Consider the following 21,179-nt stretch of genomic DNA (forward strand, 5'->3'; position numbering starts at 1 on the left):
AACAAATGCACTTATTAACAGCATTAAAAATTTATTTCACCAAAAAACTACTATCAGTGATTCTCATTAAATATGACAGTTATTATGAATAATAGTTTCCATCACTTCAGTGCCCGCAGGTCAGATTAATGAAAGATGTTTATCTTATGAGATCACATCAAACGGCAAACATTCCGACCAAATATATCATCTTGAATAATCGGTGAAAGCATACATCCAAATAAAGTAATCAAAACGGCAACACGGTGAGGGGTATCTGAAAATCAGAGCAGAGTTTTAACTCACAAACACCTGGTAACAGAGGTGAGGAAACGGGAAACACTTCCTTAAAGTAAGCCTTAAGAACATTACAGGTTAAGATTAGTCGCAAACAGGTGGTGCATCAATGTCCTTGAGCATCATGCATTGTTTGAAAATGAGAATGGTCGCTGGTTTCAATCCCTGCTATTTGTACAAATCATATTCCAAATGCATTTTTTTACAACAAACTTGTGAGCCTCCCCTTCATTTTCAGTGGGAACAGTGTTGTTGGTCTCCCTTTTTTTGCTAGTGCGTCATAGTCCGGAGTAAAATTTGTTGTGGCAATTCTCAGGAGATATCCGAGGTGTTGGTCCGTTTACCTAGATCTGTGACTGGTTGATGTTGATGTTCATGTGGCTAAACGTCACGTCGCATACGTCGAGCCAAATTGTCCACTCTTTTTTAAACACTCGGCACTCAGTGTTCACCTTGCTTTTCCTTGGGCGACTCATTTCAATGGAAGGATTCCAGGGGAAGGTTTGTGGGTGGCTTTAGCGTAAAACTGTATCTGAAAGCTCAGCGCGCGAATTACAAGAATGCTGTCGTCACAGCCCACACTCGAAATTCGGCACTGATGGAAATAGAGCGCGGAGTGCGCCGGGTCCGTACTACTTAGTACGTACACGCACTTGCCAGTGTGCACCGAGCTTTCTGACACGGCTTCCGGGAGTAAATGCGCGGGGGGGCGCTTCCCCATCTATTGGGGAAACATACTAATTGCAGGGAAAATGACCCAAAAAAAAGTTCAATAATACAATTTATTGAGGTTTGGCGGGCCGGATTAAACGGCCCCGTGGGCCGGATGTGGCCCGCGGGCCGTAGTTTGCCCATGTCTGCTCTATGCACTTCAGTCTTCTTCATAGACTCCAGCAAATCAGTTTCCTGTTCCACCATGTCAAGGACTGCTTCTGTTGTGGCAATTTCAAAGGGAATGAGAAGATACTTTAATTGGCAGGCTGTGTTCACACCCACAATGGCGCAAAATGCCAATTTTTAATTGCACCAAGTTGCGTGCATCTGTAAAAATGCAAACATCCAGTTTAATGCATCCTTGTACAGATTTAGAGTGCACTTCACACTAGACTTGGACTGGACACAGAAAGAGAGCCCTCCTATCCAGAGGTGTAGAGTATCTTATCTAAGGCCTCATTGCTCTTCATTCGAGTGTAGTTTGACGTTAGGGGAGGGGCACTTACTGTGGGCTGTCATGGGGCTTTTTTCGCGATGGTAGCTCAATCATTTCCAAGTATAATATCTGTATTTACATATGTATTAGTTGGGAGTGTGTGTGTCAGCATGAAGACAGCTGCCAAGCATGCACATCTTTTCACATCGCAATTGGCAGTATTCTGTCACTCATTAGGCACTCATCATTGGCAAAACCCACTTTCTGCGAGGATACTTCTCACTTTTATCCCAGACTGCTGATTTTGTGACAGTGCCCTCTGTTCATCTGCTGGGACACACCACTAAACAAAAAAACAAAAAAAAAGAAGGGAAAGGCAAATCCCAGGGTGATCACTTTATCTCACTCCTGATTGCCAGATAATTATCAGTTAATTATTTAGCGCCTTAAATTAATTGGCTAAAAATAGCCTCCGTGCCTGCGTGTTGCCAACGGAGACGGCTCCAATATTCCTTTCCCCACTCGTCTCCGCCTCTTGTGCTTAATCTTTGTCAGGCGCCGACATCAATGTAATCTAATAAAGGAGAGGAGGTTATCCCCTCTGTACATTAAGTCTAATTACTTAGCCATCATCACTTATTGTTTGAATTTCCCCGTGACGTGAATTCTCTCTTACTGCCAATTATGAGCGCAAAGTGCATGTCCAGTCTATCGTTCACTGAGCTCCACGGATATAAAAGAACATCAGCTTTTAACTGAGTCTGCACTTTTTTTTATTTACACTTAATAGGCCAAAGTCTGTTTAGAAATGCCCACCAGCTCATTTCACAGGCTACTGTGTCTATTGATAATTTTATCAATGTTGTGTTACAACACTTAAAAAGTGTGTTGCATCTCATCTTAACTTCTCAGTTTACTCTTAGGACACTTCATTAAGCTGGAACAAAAAATGTCCTGCAAGTGGTCTCATAATGGGATCCATTAGCTTCAGGAATCGAAACGTATCATCTACTTTTTTTTTTTTTTTTTACTCCGCCCATGCACAGGCATGCACACCCACTCACCCGCACACACAAGAGCAAGGGACAAATAGGCTAACCTGCCCAATGAGTTTATGCTGCAGTAATGATAAGACTATTGAATGGCGCCGCACTGCTGGGCCACCGGTCCTACTCTGGAATGTGATCAATAGACTTCCTATATGCTCTGTGTCCGTCTCACTTTAGTTTGCCATCTTTCTTCTATCACCACTTCCGCGGCTCTGTGAAGAGAAAACATTGGCCGGCAATGATTGTGAAGGAAATTGGATCGCAATGTATTGTTCTATGGACTTTAAACCCAGTGAAAAGCACTCAATAAAAGACTTGGAAACTGAAATTATCAACCCTAGATATTTGATTTGGCACACTAAATATGTTCCGTTGTGCTGTTGTTATCACAAGTTTCAGTTTGATAACCCCCCCCCCCAAAAAAAAAAACTTGCACACGTAAATGCTGGACAAGAGGATTTTATAAAATACTTTATATTCAAATATTTTGTCCAGATTGTTGTGTTGTTTTTGATTTTGTTCTTATTACAGGATCTATTTTGAAGTCATTAAAATGCGGACCATATGTATTTTTTGTAGTTGTGGTAGTATTAGTTATAGCATTAGTAATCGTAGTTGTTTTGGTGATATTTTAATTATCAATATTGCTACTTATTGTAACAGCAATGGTGGTATTTATTGTCATTGCATAGTTTCTGATTATTATTATTCATTTCAAAAGCCCATTTTTCATAACTTATTATTATTATTCATATTTTAGTGATAGATCGTGGACACAAAGATGCATGAAAGAGGAAGCAAAAGAAAGTAAAAGTGATGTTAGATAAAAATGATATTATAGACCAATAAGGTAGGTGATCTGATGTTGCTATGGCAACAACTGAGCCCCCATGATTCTTATTACAAAGTGTTGTACCATCCAATATATTTGTTATTATGTGCTTGTTATTTTAAGGTCTGCCAAATGCGTTTTGTCGATTTAAGTTAATCGTAATGATCACATGAAATATCTACATATGGTTTCATTTCGAAGAAGAGGGGTCTTTAATGTTGTGTGATACGACCAATCAATAACATTGTGTCTTTTGTGAATAGCACGTAAATCCCTCTACCCTTTAAGTGGTGTGATGTTATTTACGAGATTAGCCGCCATACATATTAAATGACACGCATGGCACGCGAGTGCTTGTCACTTTGAAGGGTTCACGCCTGACGTGTATGGCGGGATTGATGTTTACTGATTAAATCAGCGGCAGCGAGAGACTTGACCTTTTTAAGATTTTACAAGTCTAAGTGTTGTATTGGCACCGTCATGTGTGTGCTGGTTTGTGGAAATGACGCGGGAAGGCACGGGCCAGGGGCGCCAATGCGTGAGATGAACTAAAACAAGCATGAAAGCTTATTATTTTATAGTGAATGTGTGTGGGTGTGTGTCAAGTGTATAGTGAACACTCACATTTTCTCCATACTAAATTCACTACTCAACAGGTCAGTCCAGAGGCTCTAATCCCCTCATATCTAATTGATATGCTCTCTCTTTTTGTATCACATGTAGTCATTATTGAATTGTTCCAACGGCGGCTAGGTGGTGTAGTGAGGGGTTTTGAATGTTAAAGCAAAAGCGACTCTCCTCTCAATAGGAATAAATATTTCAGGCAGCGGAATACATTGGCAAGCAGGCGGTGAAATTGGCTCCATGTATTGTGGTTGGAGAACGAAAGAAACGATAATAGTAAAAGTATAGCCCTTTATTGGCTTTTTTTTTTTAAACGTATTTGGAAAAAAGTGCCTCGATAAGTCAATTGAGTATGAATGTGTTTGAGACGTGCTTGTCTATCAGCGTGAATACATCAATATGTGAAATGACAGTTAAGCCCAAACACATTCTTGCCCTTGACAAATGTTGAGTCTTAGCTTTAACTATTTTCTTTTTTTTTTTTTTTTTTTTTTTTTTTTTTTTTTACTCTGATGCAAATCAAATTAAGACTCGTTCTCATTGTCATTCCTTCATTTATTCATTGACGCGTTCACTGTAAATGTACACTACTTGATTAGAATCCTCTACAGATTGTGGTAAATGTTACTGTGATAGATTTAAAAATTTAGAAAGTTTTACTTTGTGTGGTTGTCACATGTGGAATGCAGCTTTGGAATGGAGACATTTTGACTATTAGATATAACAATAATTGACTTGTGCCTTTTTCCGTCAAGAAAATATCCATTCAAAAAGTGTCAATTAAATGTTGCCAAGGGTAGAAATATAATTACGGAGAGGAAACAGTATGATTGAGCATTTGAGGGACAGAAGCATGAAGCACACTGATTGTGTGCATTAATTACAACTCATGAAGAGGGTGGCTTCAACTAATCACCATCACCCTGCTGGCACTCTCTGTAATCCAACACTGTGTGTATCGTGTACAGATGGGTGGTCGAACTGGAGCTTCTTGCTGGTTGATTGTCGTCCAAGTTGTCATGATGACTTTGGACAAACTCCAGCAATTCACATTGTATTGTCTCACTGAGGCATTCAAGTTTTAAACAGATTATCTCCGGTCTATGAGCCTGATTTGAATTATTGTATCAGCAACGTAAAGTAAACTCTAATGGTCATACAGTATTTAGACTGGGATACTAAGAATAAAAAAATATATACATAGAACATCTTTCCAGGCCTTTAAGATCAGAATTAGTAATTGTAAATAGTGACATTCTAACAAATGTTGTTTTTTTTTTTTATTCAAATGCAATTCAATGTTGTAAATACATAGTTTTTTTTTAATTATGTGAAGCACATTGAGTTACCCAAATCATCTTGTTACAGTACAGAAGACCAGATACAAAATCAGACAGCCTATGAAAGTTTTAATATGACTTCCTATGAGTTACATGTATTATTACTCGGAAATGATTTTAGCTCATTTGTTGTAACGAGACTCCATTATAATAAGGTTGTGTCTGTTTATATTATGACGTATTATATCGATAAACAGCTAAAATGTACTCTACTCTACGTTTTATAAATATGTTGGATTCACAAGACTTAACCAAGCACACACAGCAGTACCCCACAAATAGTCATTTGAATACAGCGTGCATAGCATTACATACAAAAACCTACACAAAAATTATGCACTGGGATATAAAAAATATATGTGTGGATATTCACTGTGACACTCACACGTTTTTGTACTTGCATACAAAAACTAGGTTATGTAGCCTTAAAACATGAAATCTAGTGCATGTGGCATTGGGGACACCACCATCCTCTTTTCGTTCACTTTGGCACCAGGTCACATCCTAAATTCCGGAATGTGGCCGTTTGCCTAATTCCCCGTGACAGTTCCAGTGTCGACGCTGTGCTCCCGATGCTGGACGCTGTCAGCTTCTTTCCTGCCTGCCCTACAGAGCTCGCTCTCCTTGTATGACCACATACACGAGTACATGGCAAAACACATCTGCATCAATGTGAGGCATTAATGAAACGGTTCCCTTTGTCTTCCTTATGTTGAATCGCCATCGCTGCTTGAGTCACCTGGAATTTCTCACCCTTTCGCACATCTCTCTGCATTCATTCATCCATTTCATGTGCACCTGTGTGGCTCGGCTGTGTTCCGTCAGTGGGCACCCTCGGTGTAATTTGGCCTGCAGTCGCTGTTTGGCAGTCAGCGTAAGGCTAAAGAGAGCAGCCATGCTCTAAGCAGGCTTAGTGCACGACGATGGATGGAGGGCCCAGCCAGCACACAGGAAAAGCATTAAATAAACATTAATGGAACTGGGTTGAAGGAGATTTATTTAGGAGGCTTTCGGCTCCACGGTTTGTGTTTTTACACAGCAATTTTGAACACTCCCTAATTCATGTCGGTAACACATCCTGATTGGTGGGTTGGTTCCTCAAAGATTACAAAACTGAAAAAGTAAATCAAACTTGGATGTATTTTCGAAGTCGTGAACGGCCTTAATCACTGCTTACTGGTGTTGAGTGTAACCTTTGTGGCACGTCAACATTTCAGTTAAGAGATTAAGCACATCAATTTGGACATGTCGCTGAATCTCTGTTTATACATCAAGCAATGGCCTGACAATGAATTGACTAAGAACAATAAAGAATAGCTACACTGTCATTATTTCTAGTATGCAACATTTTCACAATTTCACATTATGGAAAATTTACTTTTTTAATTGATTGTATTTACCTTCAGTACAAACTTAAATAGATGTGTTGATTTGATTGAACAGTTTGTCCTTAATGACTTGAGACATCAGGCCATGAATGGCTTCGATGGTCGTCTTGCAGCTGTCTCGGGTGGCTATGTACAGTACAAAAGTGTTTCTGTAGCACTTTGAGATTCTTTGCAATGTAAAGTGCAATATAAATATAATTTATTATTATTATTATTACTAGTATTAATATTATTATTATTGGTGAGGCTTGTTAGATAGCAGATCAGGGATATACATAATATGACTCATACAGATTTAATGTCCATAGTACATGCAGTTACATAAGAAACGAAGGCTCAGTCATCGGCTACTCGTGTGTGTGCGCATTCGTGTGTCTTGTGTGTGTCAGGCCTCATCACTAAGACATATCTTTGGTGTGGAAATACAAGAAGCCTAGGCAACCTTGGTCCAGCAGGAGCCCCATGGGACGAATACCAATGTGAACGTTCGCAAACATGTGTGTGTCTATGGCGGGAGGATAAAGTGTGTAGGCAACATTCCGAGAAGAAGAAACATAAAGAGCTAGAGGCCACAAACTGCAAAAACTAACCCATGCTTCAAGAATGTTACTCTGTTTGTGACCTGAACGCATAGTCGAAGTCAATGGCACTCAAAAATACATATAAAAAGAATATACTTAGATACTGTATTGAAATGTGCTTAGTTTTGGCAATTTTTGTATTACTGTTTTTGTTATTTTTGGTGATGTTGTAAATCACACTGTGTCTGCATGTTTAATGTCTAATACTACAATAGATGGGCCAAAAGAGTGCCTCCTACTTGATTGTTGAGAGACATGCAATTTTTTTGTGTTGGGATATCCCACGACTCCCTAATTGTGTGTTTTAGTACTTGTACGTTGGAATGCATGAGGAAATCCAGAAGATATCTGACAGGGTACATTGTGTACATTTTACGACCATCTTTTCTTCCCCCCCTTTTTTTTTTTTTTAAAGGAGCTTGGTAGTATTGCCCTTCACTGTCTGTTTTCTTCTTCTTGAGAGTTTTCAAGTGAAGATTAAGGGAGGTGCACATTGAGAGAAATAAAAGTTCCTGATAGAAGCAGGGATGGTAAATCATGTCCGGAGAAGCAGGATGGCTTTTCACTCAACTGGAATGCACCATCCTGTGCTAGGGTGATTCACATGATGTAATCCAGCCAATTTGCACTCCCTTTTTTACATGCAAACAAAGCTATGGTACAGTATGGGACTCAAATAAGTGCATAGATACAACACAGGCACGGCAGATGATTCATGTCAGTTAATAAAAAAAAACAAAGCAAGGGGCTCAATTCCTGACCTTTTACTTATATAGGATATTATATTATTTTACTTATTACAGGAAAGATGGTCATAATCACTTTAACCACAGTCAAACCTTTTTGGCTGATAATGAACATATTTGATATTTTGTATTCACACGTTTGTTTGCATAGCATGGAAGGTCAGCTACCATGTGATTGTATCATGTTTTGCATAAACATAGGTGGATACGAGCAGTTGGGTTGGAACGGCAGTCTCCAAGTACCCACTTCACAACAGTTAGCGTGCAGTTCTTTCTCAATGTCCTTTTCATGCATTTATCATCTGTATACATTTCAGTGTGTAAATTTCTGCTTATGCAATGCCAAAGACGGTGTGTGTCTTGACTGCACTGAATTTAAAAGAATTGAGAGCATTCACCTCCTTTGGCTGGGAATCAAGTCAACTTTGTTCATTCCCACAATAGCGCAAATGCCACTTTGTACGTATTTGCACCCATGTACAAAAGTATCAAAAGAGAAAAAAATCCCTCCCGGTCACACAGTTAGACTTCACTTTTTGCTACGTTGGGCCTGATAAAAGCACTGTCAGAGTCACACCGTCACTGAGTGCAAACTGAACCCAAGCTCCATTGAAGACTGGCAAGAACACCACTACACTAATAGTGGACATACAGTGCTTAAGATAACAGCAGTCGAGTGTAGCCCAATTGTATCGAGCTACAATAGCACTTCACAATTTGCCATGCAATACAGATGTGAAACACTTCAGAAACAGTTAGCTGGTGTTGGGATTCACAGGTGGTCAAAATGTACTTACACTAATCGAGTGAGGAATGGCAAGCAAAGTGACCTCACAGTTCTGAGGTTCTGTCTTGGAATCTCTACCCTTGGCCTCCCAGTGCTCACGCAGATTCTCTTTATTTATTCCAGCTTCTTCCCACATTCCAAAAACATGGGTCATCTGGGAAAGACTCGAGCCCGTGTCTGACCCCAATGACGCCACACTTAAAAGAGACAGATGATGGATGTCTTTGATAAGAAAATTTGCAGTGTGTAAGGAATGTAAGGAATTAAAATGTAATGCCAGACATGTTCAACTTTAAACACTCACTGTAGATAGACATGGCTACAACTGTTGGAAATAATCAGTTTTTGTGTGCACACAGTGAAATTATACATTTGTTTTGATACTTGCATCAAATTTACAGTCGTACCCGATTATTGTGATGATCTTTGAGCCTTTCCTGTATTGTTTGTGGCCGTTCCTTTTGAGTCTTCCGAGGGTCCAAGCGCTAGTTGAGGTCAGGTGGCTGCTGCGATAATGCTTAACTGATGGAGGCTGTCAATAGCCATTCACCAGGAGAAAAGTGGCGAGCCTGTTCAGTAAATTACACAGTACGGCGTGAGAGGCCAGGTTCAAAACAACCTGACCCTGCTGTTGTTAGGAGAAACAATAGAACAATGACTCCAATCAGCTCCTGCTGCAGCCGTGTGTGTCGAGCCGCTGACAACAAAACACCTTTTTCCATTGGTGCAACGCTGCGGCTCTTAGCTCGCCATGCCATTGACTCTAGATGTGATGTTGGGGTTATTGTTATGATATGTTTGAGTGACTCTGACTCTTTTGAGTTATATGCACCAGTCCCTGTTGACCTTGATGCAGGTACTACCTCCCATTGATGGTAGCTATCACAAACGGTGATATCGTATAGTACCGTAATGCTCGAATACCTGACAATTTGGTATACAACAAATATTTTTGTGGAAAATATGCCAATCTGTCAACTTAATAGTAGGGAGAATCATCATCACATCCAATCTCCCCCTTTGTGGCTTTTAGCAACTGAAGAGGACACCTTCAAAGCAGAAAAGACTCCAGCAATGTCCCATTGATTTTGTCCTGCATTGGCATGTTTCAATGTATTGATCAGTCGGAAATAATGGCAACTATTGAAATTTCTAAGAAGTGTTGCTTCTCTTAGTTTCGAGTGATCGCCTCAACTGCTACATTAACTTATGCTACATAGCTACAGTAATTGTTGGACTAAAAGTCGCTCCGGAATATAGGTCGCATTAGCCATAAAATGCACAATAACGTGAAAAAAACCCATATATAAGTCGCTCCGGAGCATAAGTCGCATTTAGGGGGGAAATTTATTTGACAAAATCCAACACCAAGAACAGACATGAACGAGCAACAACAGGCTAAACGATAGGTATGCTAACGTGACATAAATACAAACGAAGAGCTGAGAACGGTCCTGACGTACCATTCAGAGTTATTAAAAAAAACTATTACATAAATAACACGTTTATAAAACCATCTGTGTCACTCCAATTCATTAAATCCATCGATCGTCCTTTGTCAACAATGGGTGCGCGCCGCCAACGGCGCTTGCACTTCCAAATATTCCACAGGCCCATATAACGATATATAAATTAGATATCAAATAACTATTATATAAGCAATAATATTATCTAACCATCTGTGCACTCTAAATCATTAAATCCATCGATCAAATTCCTAGTCCTTTCTCAACAACGCCGTGCGTGCGCCCTGACGTCAGCCTCGTCGTTATTTCACAGATCTAGTATGTAACTATATTGTAGCGTTAACAAAGTACAAGGAAAGACGTGGGTTTGGTAAACGGCTCTTTATTTAACAAAACAAACTTTCAGGCGTGTGGCGGCGTGGACTTCCAGCCACGGAGGTGGAAGAGAGATCCATAGAATAGGACCGGGCGTGCGTAAAAGCCATGACCGAGCCCCATCCACCGTCCCCGGACAGCCACCCGGCCGAGCGCCGGTCCCCGACTTCTATCCATGGAGGTGAAAGAGAGCTCCGTAGAGTAGGACCGGGCGTGCGTAAAAGCCATAATAGTTTTTCAAACCTTCTGTGTCACTCCAAATCCTTAAATCCTTGAAACTCTTCGTCCTCCGTGTCACTTAGAAACAAAGCCGCTAATGATGCCGGCAGTGCGTGGGGCCCTTCGTCATCTTCGTCATCCCGTGATCAATCTTTGTCTTTTTACAGTAAACCTTTGCTGCATCGCGGTTCGTTTATCGCGGTTTCACTTTTTTTTTTTTTTTTTTGAAATTTTTTGAAGAAATTCACATATGTTATTATAAGTCTTCCCCGCACCCAAACTATGAAAAAAAACGCGACTTATAGTCCGAAAATTACGGTATTCGCAGACTGGTTAGCTGTCATGTTGTGCTGTGATACCAATCATTGTATGAATGTATTGTAATTTCAGGATGTCCATTGATATTGTAGTTATTTTTTTTTTTACTTGTCTTTGTGATTGACTTATTTTTACTTTATAGGTAAGAACTTCAACTAGGGTACATTTTATTCCTAAAAATGACCAGATCCAATGTGTTGAAACATTAAGTCCACATGGCTCTCTTTTTTCCTTAATTGTGTCCCCCTCACGGCTTCTGCAAGCTTTCACGGGAGCAGTACGAGAAGTTGTCAATTATGCACAAGAACATGCAGAAGCTTTACGAGAACATAGGTAGCTACTTCACCTTCGACCCGCAAGTCGTCAGTGTGGAGGACTTCTTCGGGGAGCTGTCAAACTTCCGCATCCTCTTTTTGGTGAGTAAACATTCTATCAAAAAGTTTGTTTTGTACGACACTGTATTGTTTCTTAGTATATTGGATATGTGTATCACAATGTACTGCAGTTTAATGAAAACAGGTGTTTATTTGAAAACATTATTTAGAAAGACGGTAGTATTCAATCAAAAAAGTTACTATAAGCTGCATGTGTATGAACTAAATGGCTTCTTTGACATTTTAGTTGGAAGTCGTGCAAAATGTCTTATTTATTATTTTCTGGCCACATGAATACATGTATAAACTCACACATTCCAACCGACACTACAAAACTTTAAAACCAAATGTTGCCATAAATTCAAAGAGGTTATGTTAGTGAAAAGTGAAACAAAATGGTGGTAATGTGTGCACACATTAAAGTTGCTAAAAACAGAAGGACTACTTTAGCACATAAATAGTCTCTGAGATGAATGGAAGCTTTTGATTGCATGTTTTATGTTATTTGAAGATGCCACATTTAAGAATAATGTTGTCACCCAAAAACAAATACTGTATTGATGCTTTGAGGCAAGGGGACTCAAATAAATAATAAGCAGTGAAGCGGCAAAATAAATATTTTACTTGGCTTGTTTTTCAGTTAAGTAAGTAGTACATTATTGCAGAACAACAGCAAAAAAAGCAATAATTATTCCCTCGGTTGATGAGGAGATTAAACATATGTTTGATTTCAATGGCATTGGCAGCCTCCCAGAATTGTCAGAAAGGAAGCAAGTCATTATTCCATGCAGTCTTCACTCCCCATTAGGAACGCCAAGGTCGTCGTGTCTGAATCCGTCTCCTCGCTTCACTCTGATCCCCATCTGAGACCAACTTTTCACCCCCTCTCCAATGCCCCTCCCCACTATCAAAGTGTAACTGCACACAACACTCTGCTCCCTGAAGGTTTCCCGTGTTGCACATCTCTGAAAGAGGCATCCACCCAAGAAAATAAATTATTCTCTCAAGCAAATAGCTGCATATGAATATTTTATTACTGATTTAAACTTCCCTGCTATGAAGAAGGCGGAAGGAGACGTGAGCGGGCCACGGGGTTACAGAGGTGTGACTAAATTATCTGGAAATAGGGGAAGAGCGTTGCTCATAAGGTAATGGGGAATAATAACAGTGATAATAATAATCAGCTTCTCCATTTCAGATAGATAGATAGATAGATAGATAGATAGATAGATAGATAGATAGATAGATAGATAGATAGATAGATAGATAGATAGATAGATAGATAGATAGATAGATAGATAGATAGATAGATAGATAGATAGATAGATAGCACTTAGTTATGGCATGCCACATGCTGCAGTCATTTAGTGTAGACAATATGAGGGGGTTGCACATAATGGTTACCGTTTTACTAAGGCATTGGTATGGAAGCAACTGAAAACTCCAGAAAACCGAACTCAGCTTAAATACGTCTTGGTGAATAAAATATTTTCTGTTTTGGAAGATAGTTGATATTAAAATCATCTCTTACCATCATCAAGCCAATTAAGTCCTGATTGACACACTGATGACAAAGTCACTCAATACATACTGAATTTCAATAAATTCATCTCCAGCAATGGTGAAAATAAAATTAATGCTAAATTTGAACTGCTAGCACAAACCTCTGCCAATTCAATTCGGACAGTCGCCCAAACTTGCTCATGATGGACATGAGTCATTGCAGCGTTGGCACTGCAGTCACAAAAGTGAATGTGCCCGGTAATATAATCCATTAAGTTCATTTTCCTTCTGTTTCATGCTCCTTACATCCCTCGCTGGGCAGCCAAGGAAATATTTGATTTCAGCACGCACACACAGTCATGCACACACACACACACAAACACACACACGTCTGAATTTGTTCATTTAATGCGGCCATATTCAGGAGGCAAACGAAATGCAGTAGCGGGGTCTGAATCTGTAATCCTGACCAGGAGCATTGGGGGATGAGGATTTCTTCCATTAATGAGTTATCAAAGCACAGCAGATGGGCTGGGATGAGCGAACAGTCTTTCTTGTTAATTGAGTGACTTTCTAATAAGTCCAAAAGAACCAGAGTGGGTTTTGCAAAGTAGCACGTTACAGCATCTCGTAGCAGATTAGAATGATGATTTCTGTTTCATGTATCCACTTCATGCCCCATTCTGTGCTGAGCCGCACAATTCAAAACTGTCCAATTCCTTCACACACACACATGCGCGCGCACACACACACACGCACGCACACACACATTCAGTGACACCCCCTGACCACGGTTGTCGTAACCGGGAAGCGATGCGACCTTGTAATTTACTAGTCGTACTAAAACGTACTGAAACATTTTGGCAGAGCGCTGTGTACAACCAGTATGAATCAACAAATTCATCAATTTATCCATATAAAAGGCGCTCTGCATTATAAGGCACACGGTGGTTTTTGGAGTAAATTTTAAGTTTTTAAGTGCGCCTAACAATGCGGAAAATACGGTATTGAAGGAATTGGAATTGACTTGAACAAAGGTTCCTGTTGGTAGTTTGGCCAACCACAGCGCTCAGGTTGAAAAAGAAGCAGCGATTCGTCTGGACGTCAAAAAGGCCACAAGTGCATGTGTTGTTGACAAGTCTAAGCGGCATTTAGGTGCTACTTTTACTTACTTCTGAGTCTACATTTGCAAACTGTGTGATCAATTGGGATTGCAACCCCCCTGCACCTCATTCCACTTCTTTCCACCAGAGGGGACCCGGGGGCACGGAGCTTGTCATAAACACGGCCTCTGGGAAATTTGTGGCCACAAATCACTTTGGCAGCTTTGGGAGGTTATCGCAAGGGACACATTTTTTACCTTTATACTTTAACTACACGTCTGACCTCTTCTTCAATCCCTCACACTTACCTCCATCAAGTTGTGCTTTATTTGTTTTTGCAACCGCAGGTGAGTGTGTTTTTAGCAGGATTATGCAAACCCGACAGACCAGATTTATTTATTTTTTTTATTCTATTATGTTTTGGGGTAGCTGTATTTAACCTTGTGACACCCCCATCCAAAAATGCTTTAGTTGTACTTTTGCATCAGCAGAGGTGCAATTGAGGTCCCGTCTGTCAGCAGAATTACAGAAACAAGCCATAGAATTACACTTGTAGACATATTTAAGGATTTCAGATAGTCATAATCCAAATGTTCTCATACAATAAAATAGGTGACTGAAGTCTACAACACTGTGACTCAAACACCTCTCTGCATCTGTCTGTACATTGGAGTCTAAGGATCCGCCAAAAAATAGGATTTGGTCGGTACCTCGGTTTTCAGGTCACAGTTAAATTTAAATTGTCAATAAGCAAAGTATAAAACTCCTTATCTATTAGTTGGGTACTTTACCTTATCTTGCTGTGTGAATATTCCAAATTACAACGTAAAAACCAAAACATTGTTGACTGGTTAACTTTTTTTTTTCTTTATTAAATTTGTTGCTTATATACAGTTGTGCACTATAGTCTAGAAATTGCAGTAATTAGGCACTGATAATACACAATTAAATAAGTGGCATGATGTTTTGTGGTTTTATGACTGCACAAAGTGGGTCAACATTGTGCATAAATATTTTGCGAAAGAAGTCTTAGGCACAATACTGCCAACCCAAACTTACAGCATGAGAGCGTCAGTCATTAGCTTTGGGCAATTTACTAAGTCATTTTTTAGAGTTGAAAACGGCACTTTAAGTCAAGAATCTACCAAAACAATACAAGAGCAGATGTGCATATGTCAGACAATTTGAATAGAGATTCATATAGTAATAGATTTGTAGTTAGCAGCAGCAAGCTGACTACCTGAGTGTAAACATGTGTGTAAGATTTTAGGATCCTCTAATCCTTAAAATAGATCTGTCAAAGATGCACAAAAACAGTCACAGTTGCACTCTGTCAAAAAAATCACCTTGAAGTGCAGAACTTTTCAGTAGCATTACTTCATCTAAATTGATACAATTTATAACCACTTTCCGGCCTAGTAAACATGTCCTGTTCTGGACTGTGACTCCTGCCAGGGAATGAAGTCAAGCCAGACTTATCCAGGCGCCATGTAGATGTGACTAGTGATTTAACGAACCCAGTTTATTCTTAATTGTCTGATTAATTGCGTAGAATATCATGTCGCTTCAGAGGACTGCAACTATTTTGATCATCTCCACCCAGGGACCAGAGTTATTTTGCACATTCAACTGCCATCATTATGACAAAGATTTTATATTTTTTTTACTTTCATCATCTCAACATATGCCTCAAGAGACAAAACACAAGCTTATATATGTTCTTGATTTTTAAATCAAGGCACTGAAAGTTGAATGTGTGACATTACTACATTTCAATAGGATGTCAAATATAGCCACTCGTCTAATTGCATATGGTCGCCTTAACATAAAGTAAGAACCATCAAAGGGACCAATATAGAAAAAAAATAAAAAATACAGGAAGTCTCGCTATGATAATTGCGGGTTCCATTTGATGAGAGTAATGTCGCTATGTTACATAATCGTGTATACAGTCACAATTGGTTGTTTGCTTTAGATTACTTTTGCCGGCAGTATTTATTCATTTTTACTCTGTAATCTACATGATTTATAAATTGTTTGTGTTGCAGATATTCTTTTGTACAATGTGGTGGTGCAGACGCAACACAGTGCTTTATAGATGAGCAGATAATCGAGGGGGGGTGGGGTGGGCTTTAACTGGCACTGCTGACCATGAGTGCACATAAACTAGCTGGTTCCGAGCTACTTAAACACATCACCCAGTATGCTATTCACTAAATAGACTGATTGTGTCATGACTACCATATTTCCTCAAACATTTATGTCAATCTAATAGATGCTGTGCCCACCCGATGTGTCTTCCATGAATGATTTCCTCAAATATACACCATCTTTTTCCCATTTTGAAAAAAAAAAAAAACAGGATAATAACTGCAGTTACTAAATTTCATAGACACTTCACTCCACTCATTATTAAAAAGTTAACTGCTGAGACCATGTGAACTCTGTTGTTAACCAAAACAGCAACACTTACAACACGTACCGTAATTTTCGGACTATAAGCCACGACTTTTTTCCAAAATTTTGAACCCTGCGGCTTATAGTCAGGTGCGGCTTATATAAGGGTTTTTTTCGTGATTTTTGCGTTGACTTGATCACTTTTATACACTCGTAAAAAGGCTGTGGACCACTGTTGTGCGGTATCTTGAAGGAAAAAACAACAACAAAAATACTATTTTGAAACACTACTATGGCTGCTGCTTATTCTGGCTGTGTTGCTTGTGACTATTATGAGCTTTAGTAGGAATGCACGCTAGGTGACCTGCGTCAAAGGGCTCTAAACCCTTTCTCTTACTCTGCCACGTGACTCAGAGATTACACAAAGCAGTGCACACTTCCGTGTTGCTGCGGTACTACTGCTGCGTCACAGGCAATGTTTAGAAAGACATGTTAAAGTATGTTATTAAAACTTTAAAAAGGCTTTCTGTGTACTGTCTTTCTTTGTAAAAGACTCGTGTGCATGTGCGGCTTATAGTCCGGTGCGGCTTATGTAAGAAAAAAAACTAAAATATCCCCAAATTTGAGCTGGTGCGGTTTATAGTCCGGTGTGTCTTATAGTCCAGAAATTACGGTAGATTGCCTCTCAGATGTTCTTTCAGCACATTGTACCCAAGTTGAGATGATCTTATGGAGTCATCTTTAAGGCCAATTAGAGTTACAGTAGAGATAGTCACTCAGCAATGTTTTGTGTCCATGCAGCAGTTTTTTACAATCAACACCCTGAACCATCTGCAGTTGAATAAATAACCACCCATAGCCATTAATGCTGAAAATAAGGTGAACAGTTTTCTCATCCCTGATACATGTGGCAATAAAATGCATGTTTATCACAGTTGTCACCCTAAACCACACTCAGTTGATTGTGTGCATGTGTGTGTGTGTGCGTGCGTGTGTGCGTGCGTGTTTGTGTGTGTGTTCGTGTACGTGTATATGTGTGCATTGTGTTTGTCATTGCCCTTGTCACCAACAAGGAGATACTGACATCAGGGCCGCGTGTCCTTCAACATCATGTCAAAGCTCTTGTATTGACTAGCATGAGTGGTTTTCATTCCACACCTTTTCACCACAATCCCCTTAATCCTCGGGTTTAAGATGCAAACACATACACATACATCAGGACCATGCAAGGCGTCAGATGCAGACCAGTGTCATCACATGTAATATCAGTGCAAGGAATTTCAGAATGGTCTGGAATAGTTTTGTAATAAAGACAACAAGTTAAAATGCAAGAAAGCGATGGGGATTCATTGGGAATGATCTTACAACACTTTACTAACACTTTCACCACGTCAGCCATTGCTAACTAACTAGCTACATCGTGCTATCAGTACAGATGTCTACCAATGCAAACTGCCACCAAAATAATCAAAGTAGTGTTTATAAAAATGTATTAAAAAAAAAATATATATATATAACAATTTCTGACCGAGTCGATCACACTTGAGCATACGTAGTTATCTTTGTGAAGGCAAATTTATTGAGATATTTGTATTGAAACTCATTAGTTTGTCCTGGCACATCCAATGATTAAACTTTCACATAAAATCCACAAACTGTAGCTACGCTGGGTGCGGTCTTGGTATGCACCAGCTCAGCTCCGTGATGAGAAGCAAACACATCTTGTTTGCCTCCAAAGGTCACACAGTTGCATCTTGCTCAGTGTTGGCACAAGAACAAACTGACACATTTGTAAAGGCTGAATTGCTCCTGTTGATTATCTGGCTGCCTCTGACTCCATCCTGACATTTGGGCCGGTCACGAAGGAGCAGCGGGATGATATCTCCTTCTCACTCCACCGAGACCGCTTGACGCTCTGCAGCGGCTGCTCCACTTTCTTTTCTTTTCACACATTGTGGCACGGTGCACTGCATTATGCCATGTTTGGCCATCATTTTGTACAAAGTTAATATCACACAGCCTCACGATCTCCTGCAATGTGTTCTCATGGAATATGTTTTAAAAGACCAAAAAGATTAATAATGGTCTGTCACTCCATCATCATAAAATTGTAAAAGATGATGTCATCTTTTACAAACCATGGATGGATGGATGGATGATGTCATCTTTTACAAAGCATTCAATGATTAGGCTCCCTCCTACTTGATAGATTTGGTGTCAATTTATTAGGTCACAGCCATTTTCTGACTTCCTTATATAAATGAAACAAAAGTGTTAGAGCCTTGCATGCCACTGGATTGCGGATTTTTTTGTACTAACTGTGAAATTTCAATGTATTTATTTTTCTCACCATATAGCCATAAATTAGTAATGTCTCAAGCACTGTACGTGTTTTATCAGATCACAGCATTTTCTGCCATGTATTTGTGAGGTTTTGGTATGTTCAGATGAATCCTAGGTTTAACATATAGCAATAAAAAGTTTGTTTGGTGCAAGCAAAGCACTGCTCATAACAGAAAAAAACACCATCATACTTGCAGTGAAGCGTGCTTTTGGTAGTATCTTGCTTTGGGGTTGTTTTTCTTCAGTTGCACTTGGGGCCTTATACAAGGTGGAGGGAATTATGAACAGATCAAAGTAGCAATCAGTGTTAGCAGAAAACTTTCAGGTTTCTTCTTGAAATAGAACAAAAATCAACAAAAGCATCCCAAATGTATGTGTGCTCAAAGAGAGGCACTTGAAATAGAGACAGGTGTGAGCTGATTCCTATTTAATTAGTTTTAAAGTGGTTTATTAATTCTGAACACAGCCAAATGCCTGTTGCGGTGTGCAGACTTATGCAACCACAATATTTCAGTGATTTGTGTTCATTTTGCCTCTCGAAAAGATTAGAAATAAAATTCAATTGTGGTGTACAAGGTAGTGCGAATGATGGAATAACGTTTGAAAACAGTTCATGTCAGCTTTGTTACATCACAAAAAACTGACAGAACATAGGTGTTTAATTTTTTTATATACTGTATTCTATTATTTCCTGACTTATCACCAACATATTTTCATAACAAATTCCGTTGAAATCTGAATTTGACTTGAAATGATCTTTAAAACAATTGTTGAAAACAAAAAAACAAAAGAAGTGTGGCTCACTTGAACCTTTGCATGTTTATTAATCAATGTGGTGGTAGTAATATGACTTCAGAACATTTTTTCATTCATTACCACCAGTATACGAGGTCTTCTTCATCTTGGAAAACATGCTCACAGATTATAACCCCCCCTCCCAAAAGTGCTCATACACTTGAAATGATTTATTGTTTATTTCGGTATCTTATCTTCAACGTTTCTTGGAATACAAAATGTTTAGCTGATGGCAAGTTGCCGCTTCTGAAAACGACACTTAAAGAGCGGTGGCAGAAATCGGAAATAATCTGTGTGTGTCTGTGTGCTTGTGCGTGCGTTGGCTCATCAGGAAGCTGTGAAGGAGAACCACAAGAAGAGGGAGATGGAGGAGAAGATCAAGAGAGCCAGGCTGGCAAAGGAAAAAGCTGAGCGCGAGAAGCAGGAGCGCCAGCAGAAGAAGAAGAAGCTGATTGACATGAACAAAGGTGCGTCATTTCTCCACAAAGATGCCGGCGGGGCACGTAGGGAGTTTGGGAGCAGAGCGAAGGGGGTGTGGACTGGAGTGTGTATAGTGTCTTGCTTTGGAAATAATGTTTTCAATCATATTGGGATTACATCTATGATTTCCTAATTGATGGATGGACTTCTGAAATCATTTTTAAATTCTTTAAAGCTTGGCCAATGGGGCGCATCAGACACTACTTCCTTATGTTTTTAGTTTTATTATGTGGTTCATTGAGTCACGCTACGCTGTCACGCCACTGTTGTCACCCAGTCAGGATGCAACTTAATGCTGAAAGCATTACGATCTAAGATTGCAAAAGTGGGCTATATTTACGCTGACTTATTGCAATAACTCCTTTATGCCCCCCCCCCCCCCCCCCCAAGGTATACACCGTTGCACCCCACCCGAAGCAATGCCAGTAAACTGTGTATTGATCAGCATGAGTTGCTCCGACATGAAAAATAAGAACGCGGGAGCGAGTTGGTTGTGTCGAGCTCTACAAATGACATTGAGAAGGAATTTCAAGCCCGAAGGCCCTCTGTGAGCAGTCACTCTGCTATTTTGTCCTTTTTTAGGGGGGATTTCTACAATTCACTTGTTACTAAATGTCAGCTTCTAGCCAATGGCTTCACAGCCATATGTGGAAGTGTGACAAGACAGTCCTCAGGATGCCGCAAATCCTCCAAGATAATTGATCCATGCAGCACTGTTTCTCTTTTTTTCCTCTCCTGAGCAGTGACCTCTTTGAAAGCTTCACTCTTAATAATCCAACATGGATGTGTGTGAAAGAGTCTGTCGAGCGCTCTTTTCTCATTTGGCCTAACCAGATGGAGAAGGGTAGAGAAGCAGCTATAATATTAAATATTTCTCCCAGAGCAGATTTTGATCTGACTTTGTGAATGCCATAATATGACTCACATGAATAAAACATAAGGATGACATGGGCAGCGTCGCCTGCAGGAGATAGTGATGCGAGGATTGTCCTCCATACCGAAAAAAAGCTACCTTGTTGTGGTGTCCTGATGA

At 39.7% G+C, this 21,179-nt stretch overlaps 1 protein-coding gene across 6 annotated transcripts in view; it reads left to right on the top strand.

Annotated features, from left to right (window-relative positions):
• Positions 1-21,179, top strand: part of diaph2 (diaphanous-related formin 2) — a 334,433-nt gene that overhangs the window by 235,132 nt on the left and 78,122 nt on the right. For all 6 annotated transcript variants that reach the window (XM_049746603.2, XM_049746754.2, XM_049746826.2 and 3 more), the window contains 2 exons: positions 11,402-11,567; positions 19,998-20,133. In XM_049746603.2, the coding sequence (XP_049602560.1) occupies positions 11,402-11,567; positions 19,998-20,133 (302 nt within the window). The remainder of the gene's footprint in view (positions 1-11,401; positions 11,568-19,997; positions 20,134-21,179) is intronic.

Source organism: Syngnathus scovelli, chromosome 1, assembly GCF_024217435.2.
Source record: "Syngnathus scovelli strain Florida chromosome 1, RoL_Ssco_1.2, whole genome shotgun sequence".
Taxonomy (NCBI): Eukaryota; Metazoa; Chordata; class Actinopteri; order Syngnathiformes; family Syngnathidae; genus Syngnathus; species Syngnathus scovelli.